Source organism: Megalobrama amblycephala, linkage group LG14 (assembly GCF_018812025.1).
Source record: "Megalobrama amblycephala isolate DHTTF-2021 linkage group LG14, ASM1881202v1, whole genome shotgun sequence".
In the NCBI taxonomy this organism is placed as follows: Eukaryota; Metazoa; Chordata; class Actinopteri; order Cypriniformes; family Xenocyprididae; genus Megalobrama; species Megalobrama amblycephala.
Genome location: NC_063057.1, coordinates 49,426,173 through 49,453,563, shown reverse-complemented (window position 1 = coordinate 49,453,563; position 27,391 = coordinate 49,426,173). Strand labels below are relative to the sequence as shown.

At 39.5% G+C, this 27,391-nt stretch overlaps 1 protein-coding gene across 3 annotated transcripts in view; it reads right to left on the bottom strand.

The window, feature by feature from the left end:
- iqsec3a (IQ motif and Sec7 domain ArfGEF 3a) overlaps nucleotides 1-26,018 on the bottom strand; it is a 205,245-nt gene extending 179,227 nt beyond the window's left edge. For 2 of the 3 annotated variants that reach the window (XM_048155563.1, XM_048155564.1), the window contains exon 1: nucleotides 25,381-26,018. In XM_048155563.1, the coding sequence (XP_048011520.1) occupies nucleotides 25,381-25,883 (503 nt within the window). In that variant the 5' untranslated portion in view covers nucleotides 25,884-26,018. The remainder of the gene's footprint in view (nucleotides 1-25,380) is intronic. The other variant, XM_048155565.1, reaches the window with a different exon arrangement.
- Between the last annotated feature and the right edge of the window lie 1,373 nt (nucleotides 26,019-27,391).

Sequence of the window (27,391 nt, the reverse complement as noted above, 5' to 3'; positions counted from 1 at the left end):
GACTGACAAAGTTTGGGATTGTTTGTAAATATTTAATACTTTTTAAGAATGTTTGTTTGAGCTTCATCCCTAAAACTAAGCTGATCGGTTGATAGGCATGTTGTGCCAGGACCCACAAAGATGTTGATCCATGCACATGTCCTACTTGGCAAAATAACTGTAAGCTCTAAGCACTACATTCACAAAAGACCAGAACACCCACATAGACTGAGACCAACCACACGCAATATCAACACAAGGCAAATTATGATGTTATGGTTGTAGATGCGTGGGTTTCCTATTGATGCCACTGGTTCATCCTTCTCTCAAGCATGCAGGATGCACACAGCTCATTACGTTTGTCTGCCGCTTCTATTTTTTCCTGCTAACAGCTGTGAGACAGCAGAATTCAACCTTTTCTGGTGCAAAATGACAACAACTTTCAGCCAAGAGAGGTTGGAGATGGAACATTGTGTTAACAAGATAAACGCTAATGAAAATTGTTGTTGACAAAGGGTTTTTTGTTTGTTTGTTTGTTTGTTTTTTATTTCATCAACAACTTTAAACGTAAAATGATGTATTGTGATGAAAAATTTATATATTTTTTAATTAACCCATATTAAAGGGTTAGTTCACCCAACAATGAAAATTCTGTCATTAATTACTCACCTTCATGTTGTTCCACACCCATAAGACCTTCGTTCATCTTCAGAACACAAATTAAGATATTTTTGATAAAATCCGATGGCTCAGTGAGGCCTCCATTGCCAGAAAGATAATTAAAGTGGTACTTCACCCCTGGAAAGATGAATGTGTATTTAAAATTGGTCATTTATGTAGTAGAAATGTGAAATTATTTTTGAATTTGGAGCTTTCTAGACTGAGAAAAGGCAGAAAATGTATTTTTGACTAATGTGGATGAAAGACAACAACTCCCAGAATGCACTTGTTTTGCTGCCCCTGCGAGGCCACGCCCAAACCACGCCTATCAGTTACAGGCGGAATTACCAGGAAAATTCAAACAACTAGGCTTGCTTTGTTACATATTAATTCTATAAATCGTGAGTTAGTTCATACATTTACAGCGAAATGGTGCTAAATTGCTTTGTACCTGGATGTACACCCAAAAGCAGGAAAGGTAAGTTTCCATCATTTTCCGATTAAGTTAAAGATTTGGAGCGATGTAAACAGTGGCCGCGGGCCATCAAACACCCAAAGTTTGGAGATGACACCATTATAGAAAACCTAAAAAACCGCAGAATATGTAGTCTCCATTTCAAGCACGAGGACTACGAACCAAATATCCTTGCAATGAAGAGAACCATTCTGAAGGACACCGCGATCAATATTCACTTTCCCAGAGGACGAACAGCCTGGGCATCTGGTACTAAGCGTATTTGCCTAGAGGTAAGACTCGCTGATACTAGACTGATAACACAGTAGCCTATATGTAGTGTTGTAGGTAGCAGTAAAACTGCAAACTTAGCAAAGTAACGTTAGATAGACAATTACATATAAGTTGACTGTTATCAAAGTAAAGCCACTGTTCTGTAAAACTGAGTTAGTCTATTTATCTATTTATGCTAACGTTACCACAAAAGCCTGTTGCTGTATTGGTTGAGATGACTGCAGAGACCGATAAATTTGCGAGATGAACCACTGATGTAGTGCAGACTATAACAAAATATGGTAAGCTTAAAAATATAATTGACACCCACTTTTGATAAAATCTTTGATCTATGTCCATGAGTAACCTCAAAAGTGCATATGTATGGGCGTGGTGAAAAAATGCGGAACTACCTGCTATTACTGGCTGTAGTTTTATGCCTCTGACGATTTTTGCGTCATCGGAGGCTTTTTTACAGAATAAAAATGCATAAATCTCTCATCTCGGGCTGATAAGAAAGGGGAAAGCACGGTAATTCGAAAATACTAGTGGTATTCTACTAATACAAAGCTTAATGCTAAATCCTGAAGTAACCCTTTAACACTTTCAGATGCCCAGAAAGCTACTAAATACATATTTAAAACAGTTCATGTGACTACAGTGGTTCAACCTTTATGTTATGAAGCGACAAGAAAACTTTTTGTGCAGCAAAAACAAAATACCGACTTTATTCAACAATATCTAGTGATAGGCGATTTCAAAACACTGCTTCATGAAGCTTCGAAGCTTTACGAATCTTCTGTTTCGAATCAGTAGTTCGGAGCGTGTATTGAAAGTCACGTAATTTCAGTAAACGAGGCTTCGTTACATCATAAGTGTTTCAAAATTTCAATGGTTCACCACTGGGGGGCGTGACTGGCAGTTTGATACACGCTTCAAACCACTGATTCGAAACAAAAGATTTGTAAAGCTTCAAAGCTTCATGAAGCAGTATTTTGAAATCGCCCATCAATAGTCGTTATTTTGTTTTTTGGCAGACAAAAAGTATTCTCGTCGCTTCATAACATTAAAGTTGAACCACTGCAGTCACATGAACTGTTTTAAATATAACTTTAGTAGCTTTCTGGGCATTGAAAATGTAAATTAACTTGCTGTCAATGGAGGCCTCACTGAGCCATCGGATTTTATTAAAAATATCTTAATTTGTGTTCCGAAGATGACAACATGAGGGTGAGTAATTAATGACAAAATTTTCATTTTTGGATGAACTAAACCTTTAAGTTGAATAATTCCACCAACAATGTTTTAGAAAAAGAAAAATGCACAAAGAATTGATTAACAACACTGTCAAGCTGATAAGTTACATGTAAATTATTTGATTTATATAAAAAATTGTTAACTTTTTCACCATCATGATCTCAAGATTATACCTGCCAAAAATTTGGAGAAGATTTGATGAACACTGTAGGACAAGTGTGAAAAAGCATGTTTCAGCAAAAAAAAAAAAAAAAAGACAATAAATAAATAATAATAATAATTTTTAAAAATAGATAAAAATAAATAAAAAACTTTTAAAAAATGGTGGAAAAATCTAGAACCTGAAGTTGACCAAATTCAAAAAGGTGGAATAATGTCGAAATTTAAAGGGAATATTAATAAATAGGGATTTAAAACAACAAAAGGAATCAGGAAAAAAATGGGGAAATGTTTTGCTTCAACGCCACACAGTTCAAAAGTTATAAGCTAAAACACACGTGAAATTTGAACTATAGGGCTTGAAATAAAGAGCCCAAAATTACCATAATATAAGGTGAGCCTTTCCCCTATGAGTGTGTCAAATTATATAACTAACAGATCCAGTAGGCACCTTCATAATATTAATAAGTTGTGATTCTGGGAACTGTGATAATTTCTTCAAATGACTGCAGGCTCGTTAAAACAACATTCCAATAAAGCTAATTATTTGTGTTTTACAGAAAGGACATGTTCAGACATGCACCGTTGCAGTTTAAGTCCTGAGTCATCACCACATGAACTGATGATGTAACAAAAAAGAGTTCTGTAAGGTCAGTGCGCTGAGAGCGATTAGCACTGCACAACTGCACTGCAGCACTGACCACATGTGCATGCAGTCCACAGCTGCGGTTGCTCTCAGACATCAACAGAGATGTTTTGCTTTAATGAAGAGATTTTTTTCTCGAAACTAATTTCCATTCTAATAAGATAAAATTAAAGGAGTTAATGTTACGAAATTATATTTTTCTCAAAGAAAACACAACCATTAACATTTTTTGAAAGGCAGTCGACTGTCTTATTATGATTAAGCAAAGACTATAGAATACCACAAGAAGTGTCACAAGTGTTTTGAATGGGAGAAAGTGCAACACGCAATATGGCGGAATAAGTCCCGCTTTCTAAATAAGAGCTAGTCGCCGATTGGTAAAGTCATCACGTCACTGCAGCAGGCGTTAGAAGCTCCGGTTCCTATTGAAACATTTATAGAGCCGCGCACTTAGGACTGCACATGCGCATTAGCTTGATCCAGCCTGAAATTATTTTTTTTTGCCATGATTTTAGTGTTTAGAATCAAAATTTAAGTTGTCAGATTTCATTGGTGATTTAAAATATATAATTTAATCGAAAGCTTGGCAAACAGCTTTGGAGAATTTGAAGGTGCCCTATTACAAGATGTAATATAAGTCTAAAGTGTCCCCTGAATGTGTCTGTGAAGTTTCAGCTCAAAATACCCCATAGACTTTTTTTTAATTAATTTTTTTAACTGCATATTTTGGGGCATCATTAACTATGCACCGATTCAGGCTGCGGCCCCTTTAAATCGCACTTCCCCCCCCCCCCCATTTACAAAGTTCACACAGCTAATATAACCCTCAAATGGATTTTTACAAGATGTTCATCATGCATACTGCATGCATGCGTCAGATCATGTGAGTATAGTATTTATTTGGATGTTTACATTTGATTCTGAATGAGTTTGAGGCTGTGCTTCATGGTTAAAGCTAACATTACACACTGTTGGAGAGATTTATAAAGAATGAAGTTGTGTGTATGTATTATACAGACTGCAAGTGTTTAAAAATAAAAATAGCGACGGCTCTCTTGTCTTCGTGAATACAGTAAGAAACTATGGTAACTTTAACCACATTTAACAGTACATTAGCAACATGCTAACAAAACATTTATAAAGACAATTTAAAAATATCACTAAAAATATCATGTAATCATGGATCATGTCAGTTATTATCGCTCCATCTGGCATTTTTCGCTATTGTTCTTGCTTGCTTACCTAGTCTGATGATTCAGCTGTGCACAGATCCAGACGTTAATACTGGCTGCCCTTGTCTAATGCCTTGAACATAGGCTGGCATATGCAAATATTGGGGTCATACATATTAATGATCCCGACTGTTACGTAACAGTCGGTGTTATGTTGAGATTCGCCTGTTCTTTGGAGGTCTTTTAAACAAATGAGATTTACACAAGAAGAAGGAAACAATGGTGTTTGAGACTCACTGTATGTCATTTCCATGTACTGAACTCTTGTTATTCAACTACGCCATGGTAAATTCAATTTTTGATTCTAGGGCACCTTTGATGTTTCCCCATTCAAAGAGATGCCCGAGAGGTGTTTCAAAGATGGCCGCCAAATGAAATGACTTGTCTTAAAGAATAAACTATGTCGGGTTCAGACTACACAATATCAGCCTGATTTTGGCAAGATCCATTTGACCAGATTCGCAAGAATCAATCGTTTGATCTCGTATAGTGTATCATAGTGGATGACAACCGATGCTGCATCTGTGATGCTTCACAATGTCATGACAGAAAAACATTGTGAAGGCATGTTTAATCTTTTTTTTTCGGTCTTCCACGATGGGTTCCGTCACATCTAGTTGACCAATAAGAGCGCACACAGCTTTCAAACATGGCGAAACAAGAGAGAGAGACTATGGTATTGGCGCTGCTGGGTGGAATTATGCAATGGAGGAAAGGTTTGTGGTTCTATGGCAACAATACTCCTGCCTTTATGAAATTTCCTTAAGTGACTACCATGACAGAGTGAAAAAAGATAAATGCTGACAAACGATAGCAGAGGTGCTTCAGCAACCCAGTGAGAACTGGAATTAGCATTAAGCTAACACGCCACTTCAGTAACTTGTTTACGCTCTTGTTTCCAGATGTCATTCGCTAGTTCCGCCTTCTCTATGACATCACGCACATCATTAAAAACAGCAAGTGATGATTGGTCAGGAAGTATGACATGTTTCTTGTCCACATTACGACAAGAATTTAGGAGTCAAAATCGCATAATCTGACGCAGTGGGCCCTATCATACACCCGGCGCAATGCAGCATCAGGTGTGACGCATGTGTATTTTGCTAGTTTCACCCCGACGCAGTTATCGTTTTCACGTCCTGCGCCACGTTGTTTAAATAGCAAATGCACATTGGGGCTTAGGCTGTAGCTGTCAGTAGCGTTATGGTCAGTGGCATTGCTGTCGGTTGTATTGGGTTACTGTTTAAGTAGTATTGCTGTCAATACTGTTATTCTACTCTCAGTAGTGTAGCTTGAAGCCGCTGTCAGTAGCCACATTTCCATTACAGATTTGCGCAAATCTTTGCGATATTTTCTAAATATTGATTAAAAACTACTGCGAAATGATGCTGTTTCCATTAACCAATATTATGTGACTAAAGCGTTTTTTTTCCTCTTGTGATAAGTCATTCAAAAAATCCTGGAGACGGATATTGGTAGGTTTACGTATATATCCCAGCCACTGCACTAGCCATTATTTTTAATCAAAAGAGATGTAGGCATGTTTTCCAAGCATTTATGGCAAGGATAGCCCCTTATACTTGGGAGCGGCCATGTATGAGGTGTTTCTGGGTGTTTCTCCCTCCTATCTGCTTTGAGGTCTTGATAAATTCAAATTGTGGCATTTCTTTGTTGTTTAGAGTCCAGTATTCCCATAATAATTTTGTCTTTGATTGGTGTCAGTGGTGTAGCTGTCAGTAACGTTAATGTCATATAAATTGCCGTTTCTCACTAAGATATAATTCTATGTAAGACCACTGACAACAAAGAAATAACATCCAAATAGTAAATTATTAATATTGCATGGTAGGTTTAACGTGGGATTATTTGATTAAAAAAAAAAAAATCAAATGGAAGAAGCACACAATGTAGCATGAGCCTTCTTATGTGTGAGTGAGAGAGTGTGGTCACTATGTACAAACATCTGACCTCACTGCTTTTTAGAATTCCAATGCTGTGCGACCTTTCCCAATCGCCATCTCTCTCTGTCCATTGGGTGCAGCAGGGAGTGCTGCACATGTTTGAAAGTCACCTTTGCATAGTCACCTTTTCACACCCTTCCCCCTACATTCCCGTCTCTGAGCACGTACGGCTCTGACTAATGATGTGCAAGGCTTTTTTTCAGATGCTGCTGATGCTGACTGCACAGACACAGAAAAAAAAGGAAAAAGAAAAATGAAGCAATCTAAAAGCACTCAATAGAAAATGTGATATTCATGATTTGGGTTTCTGCCATGCAAAAAGGCAGAGGCAGTCACCCTGTCATAACCACACAGACGTGCCTAGCATCCACACTGAGAAAATTCTAGAACCATGGCCAGGATTGAGATTAGAGAACCAATTCTTATTCAGAACCAGTTCCATTTTGAGGTAAAAATACTGAAACCTAATGATTTTCATGACATTTGGTTCTTGAGCATCTGCGTTTTTTTTTTTTTTTTTTTCGCTGGTGTGAACACAACACTATACTAAAACACTCTGACACCTATAGTGGTATAGAAAACTTTACGTTCATCACCTCGGCAAAATGAATCATGTTTTATCTTAGTGAACTTGCAGTCTGAATTACACGTGATGAGAGAGAAACAATACAACAACAAAACAAAAAACACTGCATCTTCCTATTGCAATGTGTCACAAACAAACCAGTCAATAAGAATAAGAATAACAAATTAATCACTCACTGAATCAGTCTGAGCAGTTACTGAATTACCATGTGACTCACTCAATGAAGACTTACTTCTGACCATATGTGAGTCAAAATAATCCAAAAACTGTAAAAATTTGTGAGAGATTTAATAACTGTCTGGTTGTTCATATGACGTTTAGGTGTAATAATTTAAAATATATATATATATATATAATAATGTATAGTCCAGTTTCAAATAAAAATTTCCTGATAATTTACTCACCCCCATGTCATCCAAGCTGTTCATGTCCTTCTTTCTTCATTTAAAAAGAAATTAAGGTTTTTGATGAAAACATTCCAGGATTATTCTCCTTATAGTGGACTTCAGTTGGCCCCAAATGGTTGAAGGTCAAAATGTACAGTTTCAAAGGGCTTTAAACGATACCAGACGAGGAATAAGGGTCTTATCTAGCGAAACGATCGGTCATTTTCTACAAAAAATAAAAAATTATATACGTTTTAAAGATGCAGTCTGTAACTTTTTTTGGTAAAAAAATCTATATTTGAGCAAGTACATAACCAGCCAGTGTTCAAAACTATCTCCTTATCTTAGCCCGATTCACAACGGTAAGCTTGTAATAATGTTTTAAAATAAGAGCGGCCTGGTGGATTTCCGTGGGAAATTCGAGCATGCAGCAGTTTGTCTGTGCGTCATTACGTCACGTCCGTAAACAGAAAAAAGGAGTCCAGGCAAGTCGGTTTTATCATGTGAGGATGCTGCTTGTAGCGGATCATTTATAGTCTGTTCTCACAGCAGCTGAAATAATTAAATGTCAGTCTGACACTGACAATCATCAGTGACAACTGGAGATTCACTCGTAGTCAAAAAGCAAAAGACGTGTGGAGTGAACTGTGAACTTTGAACTGTGGAGTGGCTACAGGAATTGAAATCTACAAGTAACACTAATATACACTAAATACACATAGCGTGCGTCTCAATCAGCTCCCTAGTTCAGTAGGGAGCTGAACTAGGGCAGTAGTTCAGTAGTTAGGGCACTGATCAGGGAATCGGCCACATTCATTTACATGATATACTGATTCACTACCTGGGAGCTAGGGAGCTGACTGTGACGCAGGGATAGTCACGCAATGCTGATGTTGTTAACATTAACAATTTAATAACAAAGTATAACAGTAATACTTACTAGTTACTTACTTGTTCAGCTTATATTTTCAAGTGAAAATTCTTATATTGGTCATACTTTCAAGACATAGAATCTGTGATTCTGAAGTGCAGTTTCCACACCGGTGTAGTGATTGACAGCAAACATGAGATTCATCCACACTGAGCTGTGCCGATGCACAACCCACGCAACAATAACTATTCCGCATATGACTGCAATCGCATGTTTCAAACAGAGATGGCGACAAAGAGGAAAAATGGCGGACTGCAGCTTTAACCATAGACGCTCGTCTTGAACTAGCTCTCTTCTTCTTCTTCTCTATTAGAATTCTGGCAGTGTAGATGCTGCTAAGTGTATTATTGCCCTCCACAGGTCAAAGTTTGAATTAAATTGTCATATACAATATGCTAGTGCAAGTATATAATAATTAGTTCAAACTTTGACCTTTCAACTGAAGAAAGAAGGACATGGACATCTTGGATGACATGGGGGTGAATAAATTATCAGGAAATTTTTATTTGAAACTGGACTAATCCTTTAAATAAATATTTAAAGGTAACACTTTATTTTACAGTGTCCTTGTTACACATGTTGCATGTATTTACTATAGTAATAACTATAAATTTAGCATAATTACAAGCAACAAGCCCTAAACCAAACCCGAATCCTATACTAAGTACATGTAGTTAATCAATATTACTCAGTACTTAAATGTATAATTACACTGTAAAAAGGACACCTTAAAATAAAGTGCATCCATACTGAATGTATAAAATATTTAATAATGTAAACATTTAAATGTTGCAAAAATAATAGTTCTTTTGTTTAGTATTAGTGTTTATAATAAACATATTTAATATAGTACTGTCATGCTTCCAGTCATTCCCGGACTTCATTTCCCATAATCCTCCCTGGCCATCACCTGCACTCACTCCACCAATCAGTAATCACCACACCCAGATGCAGCACATTATCTGGACTATTTAAGCCATTCACATCCTCACATACATTGTGAGGTCTTGTTTACTACGGTTACATTTCTGAGCATCTGTTATCTTGTTTACCTGCCTGTTGTTGACCCTGTTTGTTCCCCGTATACGATTCTCTGCTGCCTGCCCTTTGGATTATTTTCTCTGTCTTGAACTTATGATTGTTACCTGCCCGCCCTGACCTATTGCCTGTTCTCTGACTACGATTCTGCCTGCTCTCTGCCATACCTGTCTGCTGTTGCTCTACCATTGCCTGTCTACTACGAACACTGTTTAATAAAAGCTTGCAAATGGATCCTACCCTGAGTCCTGCTTCGTTACAGAAGACCTCGCCAACACATGGATCCAGTGGCTTTCCTGGAGAACACTGGCCCGGTATGAACATTGCACAAATACTATTATTGTCATGATCACCAGTGAGAGTGCCCTTTCAGCCACTAGAGGGCACTCCATCCCGGACTCTCTGTTCACCCATTTCATGGACTACATTTCCCATACACACTCCCTGGACTAATCACCATTCATCATTGCACTCAGCTGTTTTGTGTTTCATTATCAGTGTCTGTCTATTTAGTCTCAGTTGTTTCTGTCCTTGGTTGTGGTTTGTTATATTCTGTTATGTGCACATTTTGTACCGCTGGCTTTTGTTTTCTGTGGACTGTCACTCTGGATTTTGACCCATGCCTGTGCTGGATGTATGATTTTGGATTTCCCTTTTATTAAACTGCTGCACTTGGATCTTACCATCTTGTTTCTGTGTGCAACCGTGACAGAACAAACCACCACTATATTGATCCAGCAGCATGGATTTCCGGATCCCTTTCCCGGCCCGCATTACAGAACGGATGGCTCAAGTTCGGACATTGAGAGCCCTACGGCAAGAAGGATGGGAGGTAGGGTGCTTTGCAAAGGTCTTTTGGGCGATGGCGGTGGGGCTGGATTACAATGACGCGGCTTTGAAAGACCTGTTTAATGGTTGCCTTGACGAGCCGTTGTCTCATTGTGAGATGGAAGGGCTACAGAGCTTAAACTTTTGGAAGTTTGCCGCATATCTCTGCCATCGGATAGAGTGGGCCTCACCTAGACAACCAGCCAGTGAATCCGCTTCAGAGCCCGCTCCAGCCAGTGAGTCCGCTCCTGCCAGTGAGTCCGCTCCAGCCAGTGAGTCCGCTCCAGCCAGTGAGTCCGCTCCAGTCAGTGAGTCCGCTCCAGTCAGTGAGTCCGCTCCAGTCAGTGAGTCTACTACAGAGCCCGCTCCAGTCAGTGAGTCTACTACAGAGCCCGCTCCAGCCAGTGAGTCTACTACAGAGCCCGCTCCAGTCAGTGAGTCTACTACAGAGCCCGCTCCAGCCAGTGAGTCTACTACAGAGCCCGCTCCAGTCAGTGAGTCCGCTCCAGCCAGTGAGCCCACTACAGAGCCCGCTCCAGCCAGTGAGTCTACTACAGAGCCCGCTCCAGTCAGTGAGTCCGCTCCAGCCAGTGAGCCCACTACAGAGCCCGCTCCAGCCAGTGAGTCCGCTCCAGCCAGTGAGTCCGCTCCAGCCAGTGAGTCCGCTCCAGCCAGTGAGTCTGCTCCAGCCAGTGAGTCTACTCCAGTGCTCGCTCCAGCCAGTGAGTCCACTCCAGAGCCCGCTCTAGCCAGTGAGTCCACTCCAGTACTGCATGCTCTCCCTGTCAGTCCCGTGATGGCTAGGAGGGCTGTCTTCACTTTTTATATTTTGGCTGTCTTGCGTGCCTGGAGGATGCACTCAGAACAGCCCGAGCCCGCTCCAGCCAGTGAGTCCGCTCCAGAACCCGCTCCAGCCAGTGAGTCCCTTCCAGAGCCCGCTCCAGCCAGTGAGTCCGCTCCAGAGCCCGCTCCACTCAGTGAGTCCACTCCAGAGCCCGCTCCAGCCAGTGAGTCCATTCCAGCCAGTGAGTCCGCTCCAGCTCCGCATGCTCTCCCTGTCAGTCCTGTGATGGACTCAGGGCAGCCCGAGCCCGCTGCCGTCCCAGAGCAGCCCGAGCCCGCTGCCGTCCCAGAGCAGCCCGAGCCCGCTGCCGTCCCAGAGCAGCCCGAGCCCGCTGCCGTCTCAGAGCAGCCCGAGCCCGCTGCCGTCCCAGAGCAGCCCGAGCTCCCTGATACGGCCATGGAGGCCGTCACCGAGCTGGCCGCTCTCCCTGATACGGCCACGGAGGCCGTCACCGAGCTGCCCGCTCTCCCTGATACGGCCACGGAGGCCGTTACCGAGCTGCCCGCTCGCCCTGATATGGCCTCGAAGCACCCTTGGCTAGTCCTGCCGCCGCCGTCCAAGCCTTCTGTCCTGCTCCCGCCGTCCAAGCCTTCTGCCCTGCCGCCGCCGTCCAAGCCTTCTGCCCTGCCGCCGCCGCCGTCCAAGCCTTCTGCCCTGCCGCCTCTGCCCAGGCTGCCAGAACCGTTGAGACCCGCCTGGTCTGTTCCTCCAGCACCGCCCTGGCACTCAGCCAGGAATCCAGACCTGCCAGTGCCCGCCTGGTCAGTTCCTCCAGCACCGCCCTGGCACTCAGCCAGGAATCCAGACCTGCCAGTGCCCGCCTGGTCAGTTCCTCCAGCGCCGCCCTGGCACTCAGCCAGGACTCCAGAACAGCTGGAACCAGCCTGGTCAGTTCCTCCAGCACCGCCCTGGCACTCAGCCAGGAATCCAGACCTGCCAGTGCCCGCCTGGTCAGTTCCTCCAGCGCCGCCCTGGCACTCAGCCAGGACTCCAGAACCGCTGGAACCAGCCTGGTCAGTTCCTCCAGCACCGCCCTGGCTATCAGTTGGGCACCCTGGATCTGGCCCACCATCCCTCCCCCTGATCCTCCTCCTGTCCACCTCCCTCCTGAGTTTTTGTGTGTTTGTGTTTTGTCTGGTGGAGCGTCTGGTAGCCGCTCCTTTGAGGGGGGGTAATGTCATGATCACCAGTGAGAGTGCCCTTTCAGCCACTAGAGGGCACTCCATCCCGGACTCTCTGTTCACCCATTTCATGGACTACATTTCCCATACACACTCCCTGGACTAATCACCATTCATCATTGCACTCAGCTGTTTTGTGTTTCATTATCAGTGTCTGTCTATTTAGTCTCAGTTGTTTCTGTCCTTGGTTGTGGTTTGTTATATTCTGTTATGTGCACATTTTGTACCGCTGGCTTTTGTTTTCTGTGGACTGTCACTCTGGATTTTGACCCATGCCTGTGCTGGATGTATGATTTTGGATTTCCCTTTTATTAAACTGCTGCACTTGGATCTTACCATCTTGTTTCTGTGTGCAACCGTGACAATTATGGCTCAAGCAGGGCACATGATCGTTGGAGGAATATATCAGAGAATATTTGGACGTTGCATATTGTTCAGATCTGCCGGTCTGTGTGCTGATAGACTTTTTCTGTGAGGGCGTTAATCAGCCACTTGAATCACAATTGATTTGTGAGGGACCCCGTTCCTCCCTTAGTCTTAGTCGTTTTCGGGAGTTTGCATTATGGACTGTGGGCTCTCCATTTACTGTGGGTGTCGCGGAGGAATGCGACACTTCATCTATTCATGTAATGGCTGCCACGCCAGAGGACACTCACAAGATGGCGGCTACCACAACAACACCATGTCACGTCCCCGCTGATCTTCCAGAACAACGTCACGTCTCCGCTGATCCTCCAGAGCCATGTCACGTCTCCGCTGATCTTCCAGAGCAACGTCATGTCTCCTCTGATCTTCCAGACCCACGCCACATCTCTGCAGATCTTCTAGAGTTACGTCACGTCTCTGGACCTGTCAGAGAGCGGAGAGGGTTGTTGTCCAGTGTGAACGATCCACCGTTGACTTCAGCACGAGTAGCTGGCATTCCGAAGCCTCTGCCGGCCTCTATGCACTCAAGCCCGCCGGTTGCCACGCACTCAAGCCCGCCGGTTGCCACGCACTCAAGCCCGCCGGTTGCCACGCACTCAAGCCCGCCGGTTGCCACGCACTCCAGTCCGCCGGTTACTACGTACTAAAGTTCGCTAGTGTCTACGAACAAGATGGCGGCTTCGCCAGTGTCTACGGACAAGATGGCGGCCTCGCCAGTGTCTACGGACAAGATGGCCGCATCGCCAGTGTCTATGGACAACATGGCCGCTCCGCCAGTGTCTACAGACAAGATGGCTGGGGGGGAGACATATACCTGTGGGTGGGGAACATGTGGGTGGGTCTCCATACCTGTCTGCTGTTGCTTTATTAAACAAACACTGTTTAATAAAAGCTTGCAAAAGGATCCTACCCTGAGTCCCGCTTCGTTACAAGTACATAGTATAATGTAGTTAAAATCAATTATCTGGTATTTCCTCAAAAGTACAATGTAATAAATAATGTATACGATATTTAAAAAATATATAATAACATATAAAATACAAGTGTTTTTTGTATAGTAATAAATTCAATTTAGTACATTGTAAAATATAGTTGGGGACAATTATCTGATGCTTCCTCAAAAGTACTAAAATAAGTGCTTCCATGAAAGTACTATGTAATCATATATATGATATTTAATAAATCTATAATAATGTACTGTATAAAATATTTGTTACAAAACAATGGTGTTTTTGTTTAGTAGTATTGTTTATAATGAACATTAATTCAGTATAGTGCGTACATGGTATAACACTCTAAAAAATGATGGGTTAAAAACAACCCAAGTTGGGTTAAATATGGACAAACCCAGCAGGTTGGGTTAAAGGGCACCTATTATGCCCTCTTTCACAAGATGTAATATAAGTCTCTGGTCTGGTCAAGTTTCAGCTTAAAATACCCCACAAATTTGCCCCTATTTAGGGGTGAGCAAAAACATGCCATTTACCATATTACTATATTGCTGGCTAAAAAAATAAATCCAAAATTGGTTTAAAAAAATGGCTGGGTGAAAATATCCCAATCCTTGGGTTGGTCCATATTTAACGCAGCATTTTTTAGAGTGAATATGGTTAGGATCAATTATCTGGTGTTTCCTCAAAAGTACTTAAAGAATTGTTACTGGAATTGTTAAGTTGAATCTGAATCAATCAGCTACATCTTTTCTTTACATTTCCATCTAGCCTCACAGGCCACGACACACACTGCTATCCTGGAGCTTCTCAGCTGCGGACAAATATGGAGAGAAACGGGGAGCCACATAGGAGCCAAGGAGCAGACAGGGAGTTAGTGTATGCCAGGCAGAATACGTGAATATGTGTGTGTGTTTGCAGTAGATGTCAATGTGTGTGCTCATAAGTGTAAGTCAGATCACTTGGGCGAACACCTGCGTGTTCTAATTGAAGAACTGCCTCAGGTGCGGCCCACAACTTCACCAACTCTCACCTCAGAGCCAGAGGGATGCCCAAAAGCAAGCTGTCCCACAAGAGCCAACTCTACACACACACACACACAATCAAACGGTAATTAGAATGGGAAGCAGTGACAGAAATGGCAAATTGAAAAAAAAACTGCTGAACTTTACAAATTTACAAAATTCACAAATCTACAAATGTATATCTACAAAATGGAATAGCCCAAGTCAAGTCAAGTCACCTTTTATATAGTGCTTTTTACAATGAAGATTGTGTCAAAGCAGCTTTACAGTGATAACCGGCAAATAATTTTAGCTGTACAGCAGCTCTAAAAGAAAATAGTGTCATTGTCCAGCTTAAGTAAATTCAGTATTGATTCATTCCTTTGTAAAAATCAATAGTTATTAATTTCATCTATACATCGGCTCTGAAGAAAACAGTGATGTCATCGTCCATGATGTCAGTTCAGTTCGCATACAATGATGTCAATGCAGGCAAATCAAAACCTTTGTTGAATATCAAGTGTCCCCAACTAAGCAAGCCAAAAGGCAACAGCGGCAAGGAACCCAAACTCCAACAGGTGACAAAAAAGGAGAAATAAAACCTTGGGAGAAACCAGGTTCAGTCGGGGGGCCAGTTCTCCTCTGGCCAGGACAAGTTTATTTTTTGGATTATTAGGATATTTTGCATTACCATATTATTTTTTTATTATATCATAAGCTTGTTTTTTCACACAATTGCAAGATATAAACTCACAATTCTGAGAAAAAAGTCTGAATTGCAAGATATAAACTCGGAATTCTGAGAAAAAAACTAAAAATTGCAAATTTATATCTCACAATTCTGACTTTATATGCAACTTTATATCATGCAATTCTGACTTTATAACTTTATAATAGTGAGAAAAAAGTCAGAATTGTGAGATAAAATGTTGCAATTACCTTTTTTATTTTTTATTCAGTGGTGGAAACAAGCTTCCATAATAATATAATGTGATATAAATAAAAATGTGATATAAATAATATATGTCATGTCTGTTGATGGTTTTGTTCATGCTTTCATGTCTTTTATTTTGAAATTTGCCATTCATGTGTTCATATTCATTTGTAGCTCTGTCCATGGCCTTTGTAGTTCTTTTGCTCTTTGTAATTAGCTCCAGGTGTTCCTTGTTATCTTTGTTTCAGTTAGCTATTTAACCTTGTGTCTATCCTTGGCCTGGGTGGATTATTGCATGTATGTTTGCTTGCCTCCTTCTTCGGAGGGTCATGGTTTATGTAACTATTTCTAAGGACTATGTTTCAAGTGATGATGACCATTGTCAAGTCGTGGATTGTTCTGTGTTGGAGTCACGTCTTTTATTTGCATTTAGATCCAGTATTCTTTTCTTGACTTAATAGGCTATGTTACAACATATAAATATATATATATATATATATATATATATATATATATATATTTATTATTCATCTTTGTTAATGTTAGTTATTAAAAATACAGCTGTTCATTGTTGTACAACAGCTCATGTTGGCTCAGGTACAATAAATCATTTGATTACTCCTCTCTGGAATGCTTGATTCTGATTGGTCAGATAGACATTACTAGATGTGTTATTCCCCGCAACACTTGCAACACTGAATAACATACTGTCTATCCAGTCATATTTATTAATTAAATTGAAAATGAAATTGGATGACTTTAGTATTAATAGCACTGTAATATTTTTGCTGTGTTCATCTTCTTGCCAGAATGATTGTTTTGTATTATAAGATAATAAACAGGTAAGATTTCTCTTGTCCCCATAATTATTTATGTGGAGAAAAGCCATGTAATAACTGTACTTTATCCCTTAAATGTTCATAACCAATGTTATATGTTTAAAAAACAGTAACTGTTCATGTGGACGATGAAGGTTTGATCCCGACCTTTACCATGTTTTTATCCAATTCTTTCTTCCCAATAGTTTTGCATTAAAAAACTGGGTAAAAATGAAATGAATCCCATAAAATCAAATTACCACACCAATGATTAAATTAAGTCAAATTAGTACAAACTTTCATCTCCTGGCTATCATCACTGGTCAGGAACATTTCTGAAACCAGGCATCCTCCACCTTCCCTCATGCCATCACATCAATCCCATTTCAAGTAGAAACCTTTCCTCCCTCCCTGCAGGGACATGTGTTCTGAGCAGTGCAGCCAAATTAGACGAACAACTTGTCCTTCTTTGAGGCAAACTTAAAAGTGGACTTGTGACCCTGTGTCCCTGGAAGAAAGCAAAGACAAGATCCTGTCTGGAGTTGATTCAAATGCAGCTTTCAAAGCTTGTACTCTCCGATGCCACTCGTAAAGAGAAGGGAACAAACTTTGAGGACATCTTTAAATATTCAGTGAGGAGAATCTGGAAGTGAATGTGCTTTTTTTTTTAAACCCATATAAACATTTAGGTGAAGAGTAATTCCTGCACCACTAGTGACACCAAACAAAATGGCAAAAATAATGACTATAAGACCATAAGTATAAGAAAGAATGACAAAAAGGTTTTCTGAATGTTATGAACTGGCAGTATATCTCAACACGTTTAGTCTTATTGTTTAAATCTAATTTTCTTGATTTTTTGCGAGTACCATGCTTTGCCATGCCTCAGAGAAAAACACTATTTTGTGAAGTAGCTAACATAGCATAATCAGATGCAGCTTTATTTTTAGTAACAGTAATACAGCATTTTCTCCATCATACAATACATTTTAAAATTAATTGCATGCTTATCAACACAAACCATCCAGCATTTATTAATATCGATCTAACTTACTGCAGTGTGCAACAGTGTCTCACAGCAGCCACCGAGCGAACGCAAAGAGTAACGTTATAACATCATTTTCAACACACTCAAATGTATCTAATATGATAAACAGAGCTGTGTTACCTCATACTCATGACTGGAAAAACGGAAGCGGCACCGGAGACTGTGGCATAATAAATGTTTCGCTGCTTGTGAGGCGTGTGTTGCGCAATCGCTCCAGCGGCCTCGTTCAGCTCCCACAAAACTCCCTCCTGCTCTGCTTCATACTACAGTAACGTTAATATTCGCATCATTTTGTTCCTGAGTCCTATCCCAATTCTTTTCCACTGGCCGTTGAGGTGAAGACCACATGTCCCAAGTTTCTGCGCTCAAACTTGGCATCATTAAGCTACGCCTTTGTTTTGAATAGGCCTTTAGAAAATATTACATATTGCACCTTTAAGTGTATTTTCATGGCTACATGTTTCTTAACACACTTAAATTCACTTTTGAAAAGTTCACTTTGTAATAGAACACTGCTTCTTTAAGCTTCGAAGCTTTACGAATCTTTTGCTTCGAATCAGTGGTTCGGAGCACGTATCAAACTCCCAAAGTCACGTGATTTCAGTAAACAAGGCTTCGTTATGTCATGAGTGTTTCGAAATTCCAATGGTTCATGTGACATTGGCAGTTTGATATACGCTTCGAACCACTGATTCGAAACAAAAGATTCATAAAGCTTCAAAGCTTCATGAAGCAGTGTTTTGAAATCGCCCATTACTAGATATTGTTAAATAAAATCTTTTTTTTTTTTGGCACACAAAGTATTCTCGTCACTTTATAACATTAAGGTTGAACCACTGTAGTCACATGAACTGTTTTAAATATGTCTTTAGTACCTTTCTGGGCGTTTAAAAGTGTAAATTAACTTGCTGTCAATAGAGGCTTCACTGAGCCATCGGATTTTATCAAAAATATCTTAATTTGTGTTCCGAATATGAACGAAGGTCTTATGGGTACAGAGGGTGAGTAATAAATGACAGAATTTTCATTTTTGGGTGAACTAACCCTTTAAAGTGCATTTCACTGTAAATGCTTGTCAGCACATTCAGCAGTACACTTTAATCATATTTCAAAGACAACAGAAGTAATTATGAAATTACATATTAAGATGTCAGAATCAGCTATAATTGAATCAGCTAATTGCATTTAATTTCGATTTAAAACTATAATACATATTAATTTAATTACAATTAACATGCAAGTAAGTGTCTGAAAACATTGCATTCAGTTCACACTTATGTAAATTCTTTTAAAGTATATTATTTCCATAATAAGTAAGTTTATTTAAAAAAATATGCTATGTGATCTTTTTCCCAAGGGTAACATATTTTCTATTTCGCAGAAGAAAGAAAGCCATGTGGGTTTGGAACAACAATCTCAAATCACCAGTTTAATAACAGGAAATTACAGTGTCTTCTCTGGTTGCATAGATACATAAATGATACATTTGTGGTGCTTATTTTGGACAACAGGTGTTTCAAGAAAATGCATTATAGCCACAGAAGTTGTCTGTTTAAAACAGTTACTGATTTTAGGTTCAATTTCATGGTATTCAATGGCAAAAATCTTAGCAGCATATTCTTAGCATTCCAATCATTCTGTGTTTCTGGATATTTCAGCGAGCACAGATGCCAAATACAACAGATGGCGTTCAAACCTGAGCGTGTGTGTGCTTCGAGGTCTGTGACATCAGCTGAGAAATACATTAAGCCGCTGAGCTGAAAATATTGGCCTACAGATATGTAGGCCTCAAATTGTTTTGTTTTTTTAACAATTAACATATGCATTATTCAAATTAAGTATTCATCTAATCCAAGTCCTCTAAACACCTCTATTACAATCAATATGATAAAAAAATAAAAAGAACACTGTCGTATAAAAAGGTACTATGGCCAAGATATGTAAAACAACATATGGATATTAGTTTTTTTGGACATTTATTCAGAAAAATCACATCCTTCTGAAGTATGCCATCTGTCATTTACTGTGTAGTGCATGGAAATCACATCTGCCCAGCAGTTACGCCAGACTCTCAATGAGATCTTAAACAGTTTTGGCCTTCAATAGGTCTAACTTGTCATGAAAAAAGCTGGTGATGCCAAAAATTATGGTAGAAATTGAGGATTAGTTTGGCCATCTCATTAAAACTGATTTATGTTGACGATGGATGCCAAAATGCAAGTAAATCTTGACAAGCAAGTTTCTTGAAGACTTTGAAGATTTTCTAATCAAAACAAACAAGAGGAAAATATATGTGAGGGTACACATCTTAATTTTTACTTAAACAGGGAATTATTTAAATAAATAATTTCTTTTTAAATATCATAAATGATTAATTCATATATGTCATTATGTTTTTGAGGAGACGCACAAAATTACCTAAACTAACCATGACTTGTCATAAAAAGGTCAAATGATCTGATGTTTTAAGAGACTTGTTGACCTTGACACCATTTTGTATATATATCGCTTTTTCAACAAGGTTTTCATTTCAAACATGTAATTATTTTAATGAGATTTTTTCTTTATTATGACGTCATAAAATTAACAATTCCATACAGTAGTACTTTCCATTAGTGAAACTGTACAATTAAGGCCCCGCGTTTTCGTTTTAAAACGCATACGTTTTGCTACGGTTACGCCTGCCATTTACATTACGCCTGCGTTTTCGAACCTTGAAAATGGAGACTTTCGAAAACGCTGCAGAGCCCGTTTTAGTTTGAAAATGGCGGTGTTGTGTTTCAGTATAAACGGACCAAAATGGAGACGATGCCATGGCTGCCCACATTCGCACTGCGTATCCTTGACGACCGTGTAAACAATACCATGGAGATTGAAATGCAATGTTTGCTGGCTCTGTTGTCATTTTTAGCAGCCATTGTGCAGTTAAACGCTGCATTTTTTTTAATACTGCAACTATCTACATGCACAAGAAGCAACTATTTACACTTTTTACGCGCATGCCCAGTGTGCATGAATGGTCATGTGACACCCGTTTTTGGCCGTGTAGCGTAGATGGAGATTGTTTCTGAAATACTGTGGAAACGTCAGTGTAGACGAGCATCGTTTTCATTTTAAAACGTGGTTTTTAAAACAAAAACGCACTGGTGTAAACGGGGCCTAAGATGTATATATAAACAGGTTGTGCAAAAGTCAGTTCCCTGGAAACCAATATTCTAACCAACATTCTAGTGAATTATTTATTTAATCCTTCCATTTTAACCTTCAAGTGTGATTTATGACTGCCATTAATCTTAGCCTGCACATTAATTCCACAGCACGCAGGTTCATCTGACCTGTGCCCTTTCAGATCCCAGCTGTGGTGACTCACTGTGTCATCTGGTATATGCAAATTTATTCCATATCCTTCTTAAGTGGATGGTTTTTAAGGAGATAAAGGCTCAAATCAGAGATAGAGCCTAACTCAAATAAACTCAAATGTGTCAGTCAAACCGCAAATCATAATGCAATGCAAGTATGTGTTGCATTCTCCCTGCTGCTGAAAGAGCAAAATTGTGTTTGTCAGCATACACTGCATCAGAAGTCACAAATAAGCGATATATTCCAAAAGACATAACACAAATGCAAACCATCTTAGAGCAATATTCCTTAAAAAACAACAACAACAACCATGTTAGCGGTGATGGACAACCCTCATTGGAAAAACTTGCCTGTGGCGACATTTCTTGGACGTTTTGCGACACTTTCGATGTAGAATGTCCAGTGAGTGGAACTAAAAGTGAGTTCAATTTCATCCGAAATAGATGAACATGAATCTGTCATGGTTTTATTACACAGGTCGGGGTACATGTACAAGGTAAAATGCCCGTGAGCGGTGCTAAAATGTTAATGCTCCATTGTGTTTGAAAATAACATACCCCCTACACTAAACTTTACCAATAAGTAAATGTGAAGATAAAAAAGCATTTGCTGAAGCAACCATGACATTTAAGCTTGCTTTTACAGGTCTTTGAACTCTTTTATTGTGACTCTAAGTTTGTATTCATCCTGTAAACATAATTTGTGTAAAAAGAAATAAAAGTTGTTGGTGTTTTATTGCCACTAATGGTCATTTTAGCTGGAAACTGGGGTGAGTTTTATTTATGTGCTTTTTTTAGAGTTCTGTCATGACAACTCTCGGAGTGTTTGGCATGGTAATGGATATGACAGTGTTGATACTGTATGTTTGGTCTTGGTGGAATAAATCTGCTACACTGCTGCTGCAGATCAAGTACAAGACTTGCTACTGCCAATATACATAGACGACACACTGCTTTGAGCAAGTAAGACATGCTGCTGCTGTACAATTTAGCATACATGAATTACCTGTAGCGGATCTATACAGGTGGAGCTGGGGAAGGTCAAGGGTTTCTGAAAGCACGCTGCAACTGCTACAGCAGGTTGAGCAGCGAGCTCATTGGTTACTGATACAACAGGAACAAATCAACTGTTGGGCTCAAATTGAGTTAAGGACCTATCAGCCTGCACCATCTAGAGATTCATGACAGAACTTTGTATTTTTGCAAACAACAAAAAAAAAGTCCAATGAGCCTATTTTGAATAGAAGGGGACAATTTTTTGAGGAAAAAAGCAAAAATGTGAATCTTATAATTTTATAAAAGCTCTTATGTTTCGTACTACAAAGCCCCACATGTGATTTGCGGGAAAAAAATGGATATTGTGGCCACGAATTAAGAATTTGTTTCCACGATTTTTTATTTAACTAAAACAAGAGAATGAATAAGTACAACATGGCCATGATTTAGTATATTGAGGAAACAAATTTCCTCACAAGATTTACTTAAATTGAGGGAAGGAATTAGTAAAAGTATTGGCAAAGTAGTAAGCAGTAAAATTGTATTAAGGATGGCCAGGATAAACATATTTTTATTCTAGCAATTCATGTACAGGGCTCCGTAGTTCGTAATCATTTTTAAGATAATTTTATTTAATTTTTAGTATTATGTTGTCATGGCAACAAAGTTGTAATGGATATAACATGGAATAAATAAGTAAGCGATTTTGTTGCACGTTGCGATGCATATTGTTTAAATCTTGTGGCTATACTATTGAAACTAAGTATTTTACAGTTTATGGAATGGCCTCATTCACACCAGATTTGTGCTTGGATATTTTTAAAGCTGACCTATTATGCCCCTTATGACAAGACGTAATATAATTCTCTGGTGTCCCCAGAATGTGTCTGTGAAGTTTCAGCTCAAAATATCCCACAGATCATTTATTATAGCTTGTCAAATTTGCCCCGATTTGGGTGTGAGCAAAATTAATCATAATTCTGAATGATTTGATAGTGTGATGCATGGCTAACGTGACTAAAGCTACACACTGTTGGAGAGACTCAATAAGAACTATGCGTTTATGAATTATACAGACTACATGCGTTTTTTGGTTAAAAACGAAAATAATGACATGGCTCTGGTCTCTGTGAATTGTTAACTTTAGCCACATTTAACAGTACATTAGCAACTTGCTAACTAAACACATTTGCAAACATTATGAAATAAATATATATGAAATTGGATCAGTTGGTATCGATCCATCTTTGAGAATCAATTTCTGTGCAAATTCTGTGTTTTACTGACGATCGTGTGAAGCATTCTAGTGTTAATGACTTACACATACTCATATATGAATTTATGTGGACACATTCCCTTCATAAATAAAATGACACCACTGTGTCCTAGTGGCTCAGATGCCAGGAGCTTATGGAGATTCGTATGTTTGCTATTATAGCCGTTAACAGATCAGTGATAATGTTTACATAGCTGAGACATATCACAAGCTCAGGGACGGTCGTCCTTCAGAGTTTTCTTTCAACTCTCCTTCCTTTACTTAGCTTTAGTAATCCTGAAGACATTTAAGTGTGTCTGATCAGGGTTGTAGCACTGTTGCTGTTGCACTCCAGGACCGGTGTTACTAGTCCCTTGCAAAAACAATGGCAGCGCCGTGGGTGGAAACATACAGATTCAGGGGGCGGTAATATTATAATAAGATCCCCTTCCTACGTCACAAGGGGAGTGAAATCAGAACGGCTCGATTTTTCACATGCTTCTAGAAAAAGGCTTACCAAAACAAAGTTACTAGGTTGTCCTTTTTCACATTTTCCGTGCTGGTAGATGCACTAGAGACCCGATTATAGCACTTAAACATGGGAAAAGTCAGATTTTCATGATATGACCCCTTATTTAAGAAAAGGAGCTACAAGTTCAAATTAATTATTGTGGTAATTAACATTATGCAGCAACAAGTGCTGTCAGCTTATACTGAACTCCCTTTAATATCTTTTATTACTCAACTGATTTGGTTTAATAACTTTCTACAGTATTTACTTTCGTCCTAGATTTTATCTTAATCAGGTTGCGCATTAATACCTAAAGACAATTATTTTACTGTCTCACTTTCAGATTTTAAGTGTCATCAGTCCAGTTACACCACAACACCACAGCAGGATAAAGCCGGATATTATTTGTTCAGCAGATTTCGTAGAAAGAGTCCAAAAATAAGCCTTTGATATTAAAGAGGATTTGCTGAGGCAATCAGCATGAGTTGGTTTTCTGTGAGCTGGGTTGACAACAGCCAGTCAGTGTGCTCAAAGATCCAGAAAATCTATAGAGTACACTCGCGTCCAGTTGATTATCTGTGTATCATTAATATTAATCATTCTGCAGAAGCTTATAAAGCAATCAAATCAAATGAAAGATTTCAAGGTCTTTGTTCTAGGGTACATTAAAGTGTCCCTCTGACTGTGTAATTGCACATAAATACCGAATAATAATGAGCACAATGTACTTAAAATGTGATTATTTTGTAGAAGGCTTTATAATGACACATTGTTACTGTTATGTCATCTATATAAATCCTGTAGGAATTTAGGAGTAATCTTTAAAACCCTACTAGCATTAGAAAGTTGCTACAGGAAATCACAGGTATGTTTTAGATGTAAGTTTTAAATATTAAGATGGAATAATTTAAGATTACAATTTCATTTGATGTTCTGCAGCATGTTTGTCATCATAATCGTCATATTAGTTCTAAAAATTCTAGTTTTGCCTGGCGTTATGTTAAATTCCTATAAATTCATCATAATAGTGATTGAAAGAATGTTCCGATGGATTCCTATTCCTATTCGGTACATTTTGCTAACATTTCCACACTACAAATGTTTGTCAGGTAGGCCTATAGCTGATGCTAATGCTTCATATGGTAATATCTATACATTTTGCTTATTGAATTAGCATGTTCAACAAAAAGACAGATCAGGTAAAAAAAAAATATCTCCTTAAACTGGCAACTGACCTTTTTTTCAATACATGAAGTCTGTATATAATGCTTTATAAAGGTATTTATGATGTTATTCTTAATACTGTAGTAGCCTATTGTAATTAGTTTTTTATTAAAACAGTTTTTAATTTTAATGTTTATACTTTTTATTTTCTAATATCTGAAAAATTTTGAGCTGCATTTGATGTTTAAAAAAGGATAAAATTAAACGAAATTATTATTATTTATAACATCATTTTCTAGCGTGTATCCATGAAACTGTGGTTATAGTTATATTATTATTAATAATAAGTCATTGTTAATCTTTATAGCCTATATACACATAGGCTACTTTTCAAAGGGATATCGTTTCATTCCCTTTTTGGCGTAGACACTGAAAGCTTACAAATGCCGCATAATCACAGGGTAATAGAGTGTGTGATGTACTGTGTGATTTTTACTCACTCAGGTTTCCTGGCGAGTCCAACGGACCGGCACAGTGTCGAAGGTGTCTGCGGAACAAGAGACTTGCAGGACGGGCTTCTCTTCTCGTCCTCCGCGGACTCCGGGCTGGACTGGGTTGCTTTGAGAGTCGGTGGGGAGGTTGGAACCAGCTGCAAATGCTGCGGGTGATGGATGGGAGCTGCCGGAGGATGCTGCGGCTGTTTGGAAGGATGCTGCTGCGGCTGGGCTTGACCGAGAGTCGCCGAATGCTGGTGCGGGTGAGCGGCCGGCTGAGGGCTGCTGGTCCGCGGGGGTGGGTGGTGGTGGTGGTGCGGATGATGGTGGTGGTATTGATGCGGATCTCTCAGCTGACGATTCTCGCCGATCAGATCCTCAACCTTCCTCTCCAGCTCGTCGATCCGCTGCCGCTGGGTTTGAATCAGACTCTGCTGGTTTTGTACAATAGTGGTCAGTTCTTTGAGATAAAGCACGGCTTTCATTGGGTTATCCAGCAAGCTCTCCATTACTGTAATGTCAAAGCTTCAAGCTTCTGCTGTATCAGGATGGAGCTGGAGTCTTCTGGATGCAGAGAATGTGCTGTGGCGTGCTGACGCTCTAAGGATGCGAGTGATGGTCCTGAAGCAGGAGAGAATGGGGGAGGAGCTGCGGAGGATGATGAGGTCAGCGCTTCGACCAATCACGGAGATGTGTGTTTGCATGCAGTACACATTTGCCAATAGTGACATTAATTCACTAAGAAAGTTTTTCCACCTTAAAAGTTTTATACCTGGGCCTTGCCTCTTATGCAGTGCATTTTCATGCCCCATTATATTTACCTTAAAGGTGCAATATGTAAGAATTTTGCAGTAAAATATCCAAAAACCACTAGGCCAGTGTTATATATTTTGTTCTCTTGAGTACTTACAATATCCCAAGTGTTTGCAACTATTTGTAAATTGTGAGAAAATTGCAATTTTAACCAATTAAGGCTCCGGGACGTGTGAGGAGTCGCTTGTCAGTTGCGTCATACCCGCGTTATCCTCGGTTTCCGGTTTTGTAGAAACCATGGAAACACCAAAGACGCTTTAATATTTACATGTTTTAATAGGCAAGGGAACAACTGTTTTGATATATTTATAGACAGAAAACGTATTATTGTTATATATCTCAACACGTTTAGTCTTATTGTTTAAATCTAATTTTCTTGAGTACCATGCTTTACCATGCCTCAGAGAAAAACACAATTTTGCGAAGTAGCTAACATAGCATAATCAGATGCATCTTTATTTTTAGTAACAGTAATACAGCATTTTCTCCATCATACAATACGTTTTAAAATTAATTGCATGCTTATCAACACAAGCCATTCAGGATTTATTAATATAATATTCTAATATCGATCTATCTTACTGCAGTGTGCAACAGTGTCTCACAGAAGCCACCGAGCGAATGCAAAGAGTAACGTTATAACATCATGTTCAACAAACTCAAATGTATCTAATATGATAAACAGAGCTGTGTTACCTCATACTCATGACTGGAAAAACGGAAGCGGCACCGGCGACTGTGGCATAATAAATGTTTTGCTGCTCGTGAGGTGTGTGTTGTGAAATCGCTCCAGCGGCCTCGTTCAGCTCCTACAACACTCCCTCCTGCTCTGCTTCATACTACAGTAACGTTAATAATCACATCCATTGAACATGATTTCTTCCTGAGTCCTATCTCAATTCTTTTCCACCGGCCGTTGAGGTGAAGACCACATGTCAAACTTGCCATCATCAAGCTACGCCTTTGTTTTGAATAGGCCTCTAGCGACCTGTAGCGGACAGAAAATATTACATATTGCACCTTTAATTAACCCTTGTGAAAAAGTAACATTTTTTTTCACATAACAGACTAGTTTTTACAGAAATAATATATTTTAAAAGAATATACTTACGTGCGAACTGAATGTAATAATTTCGGACCCTTGCATATTATTTTCAATTTACTGAAAATATATTGAAATTTATATTAAATGCAATTAGCTTAA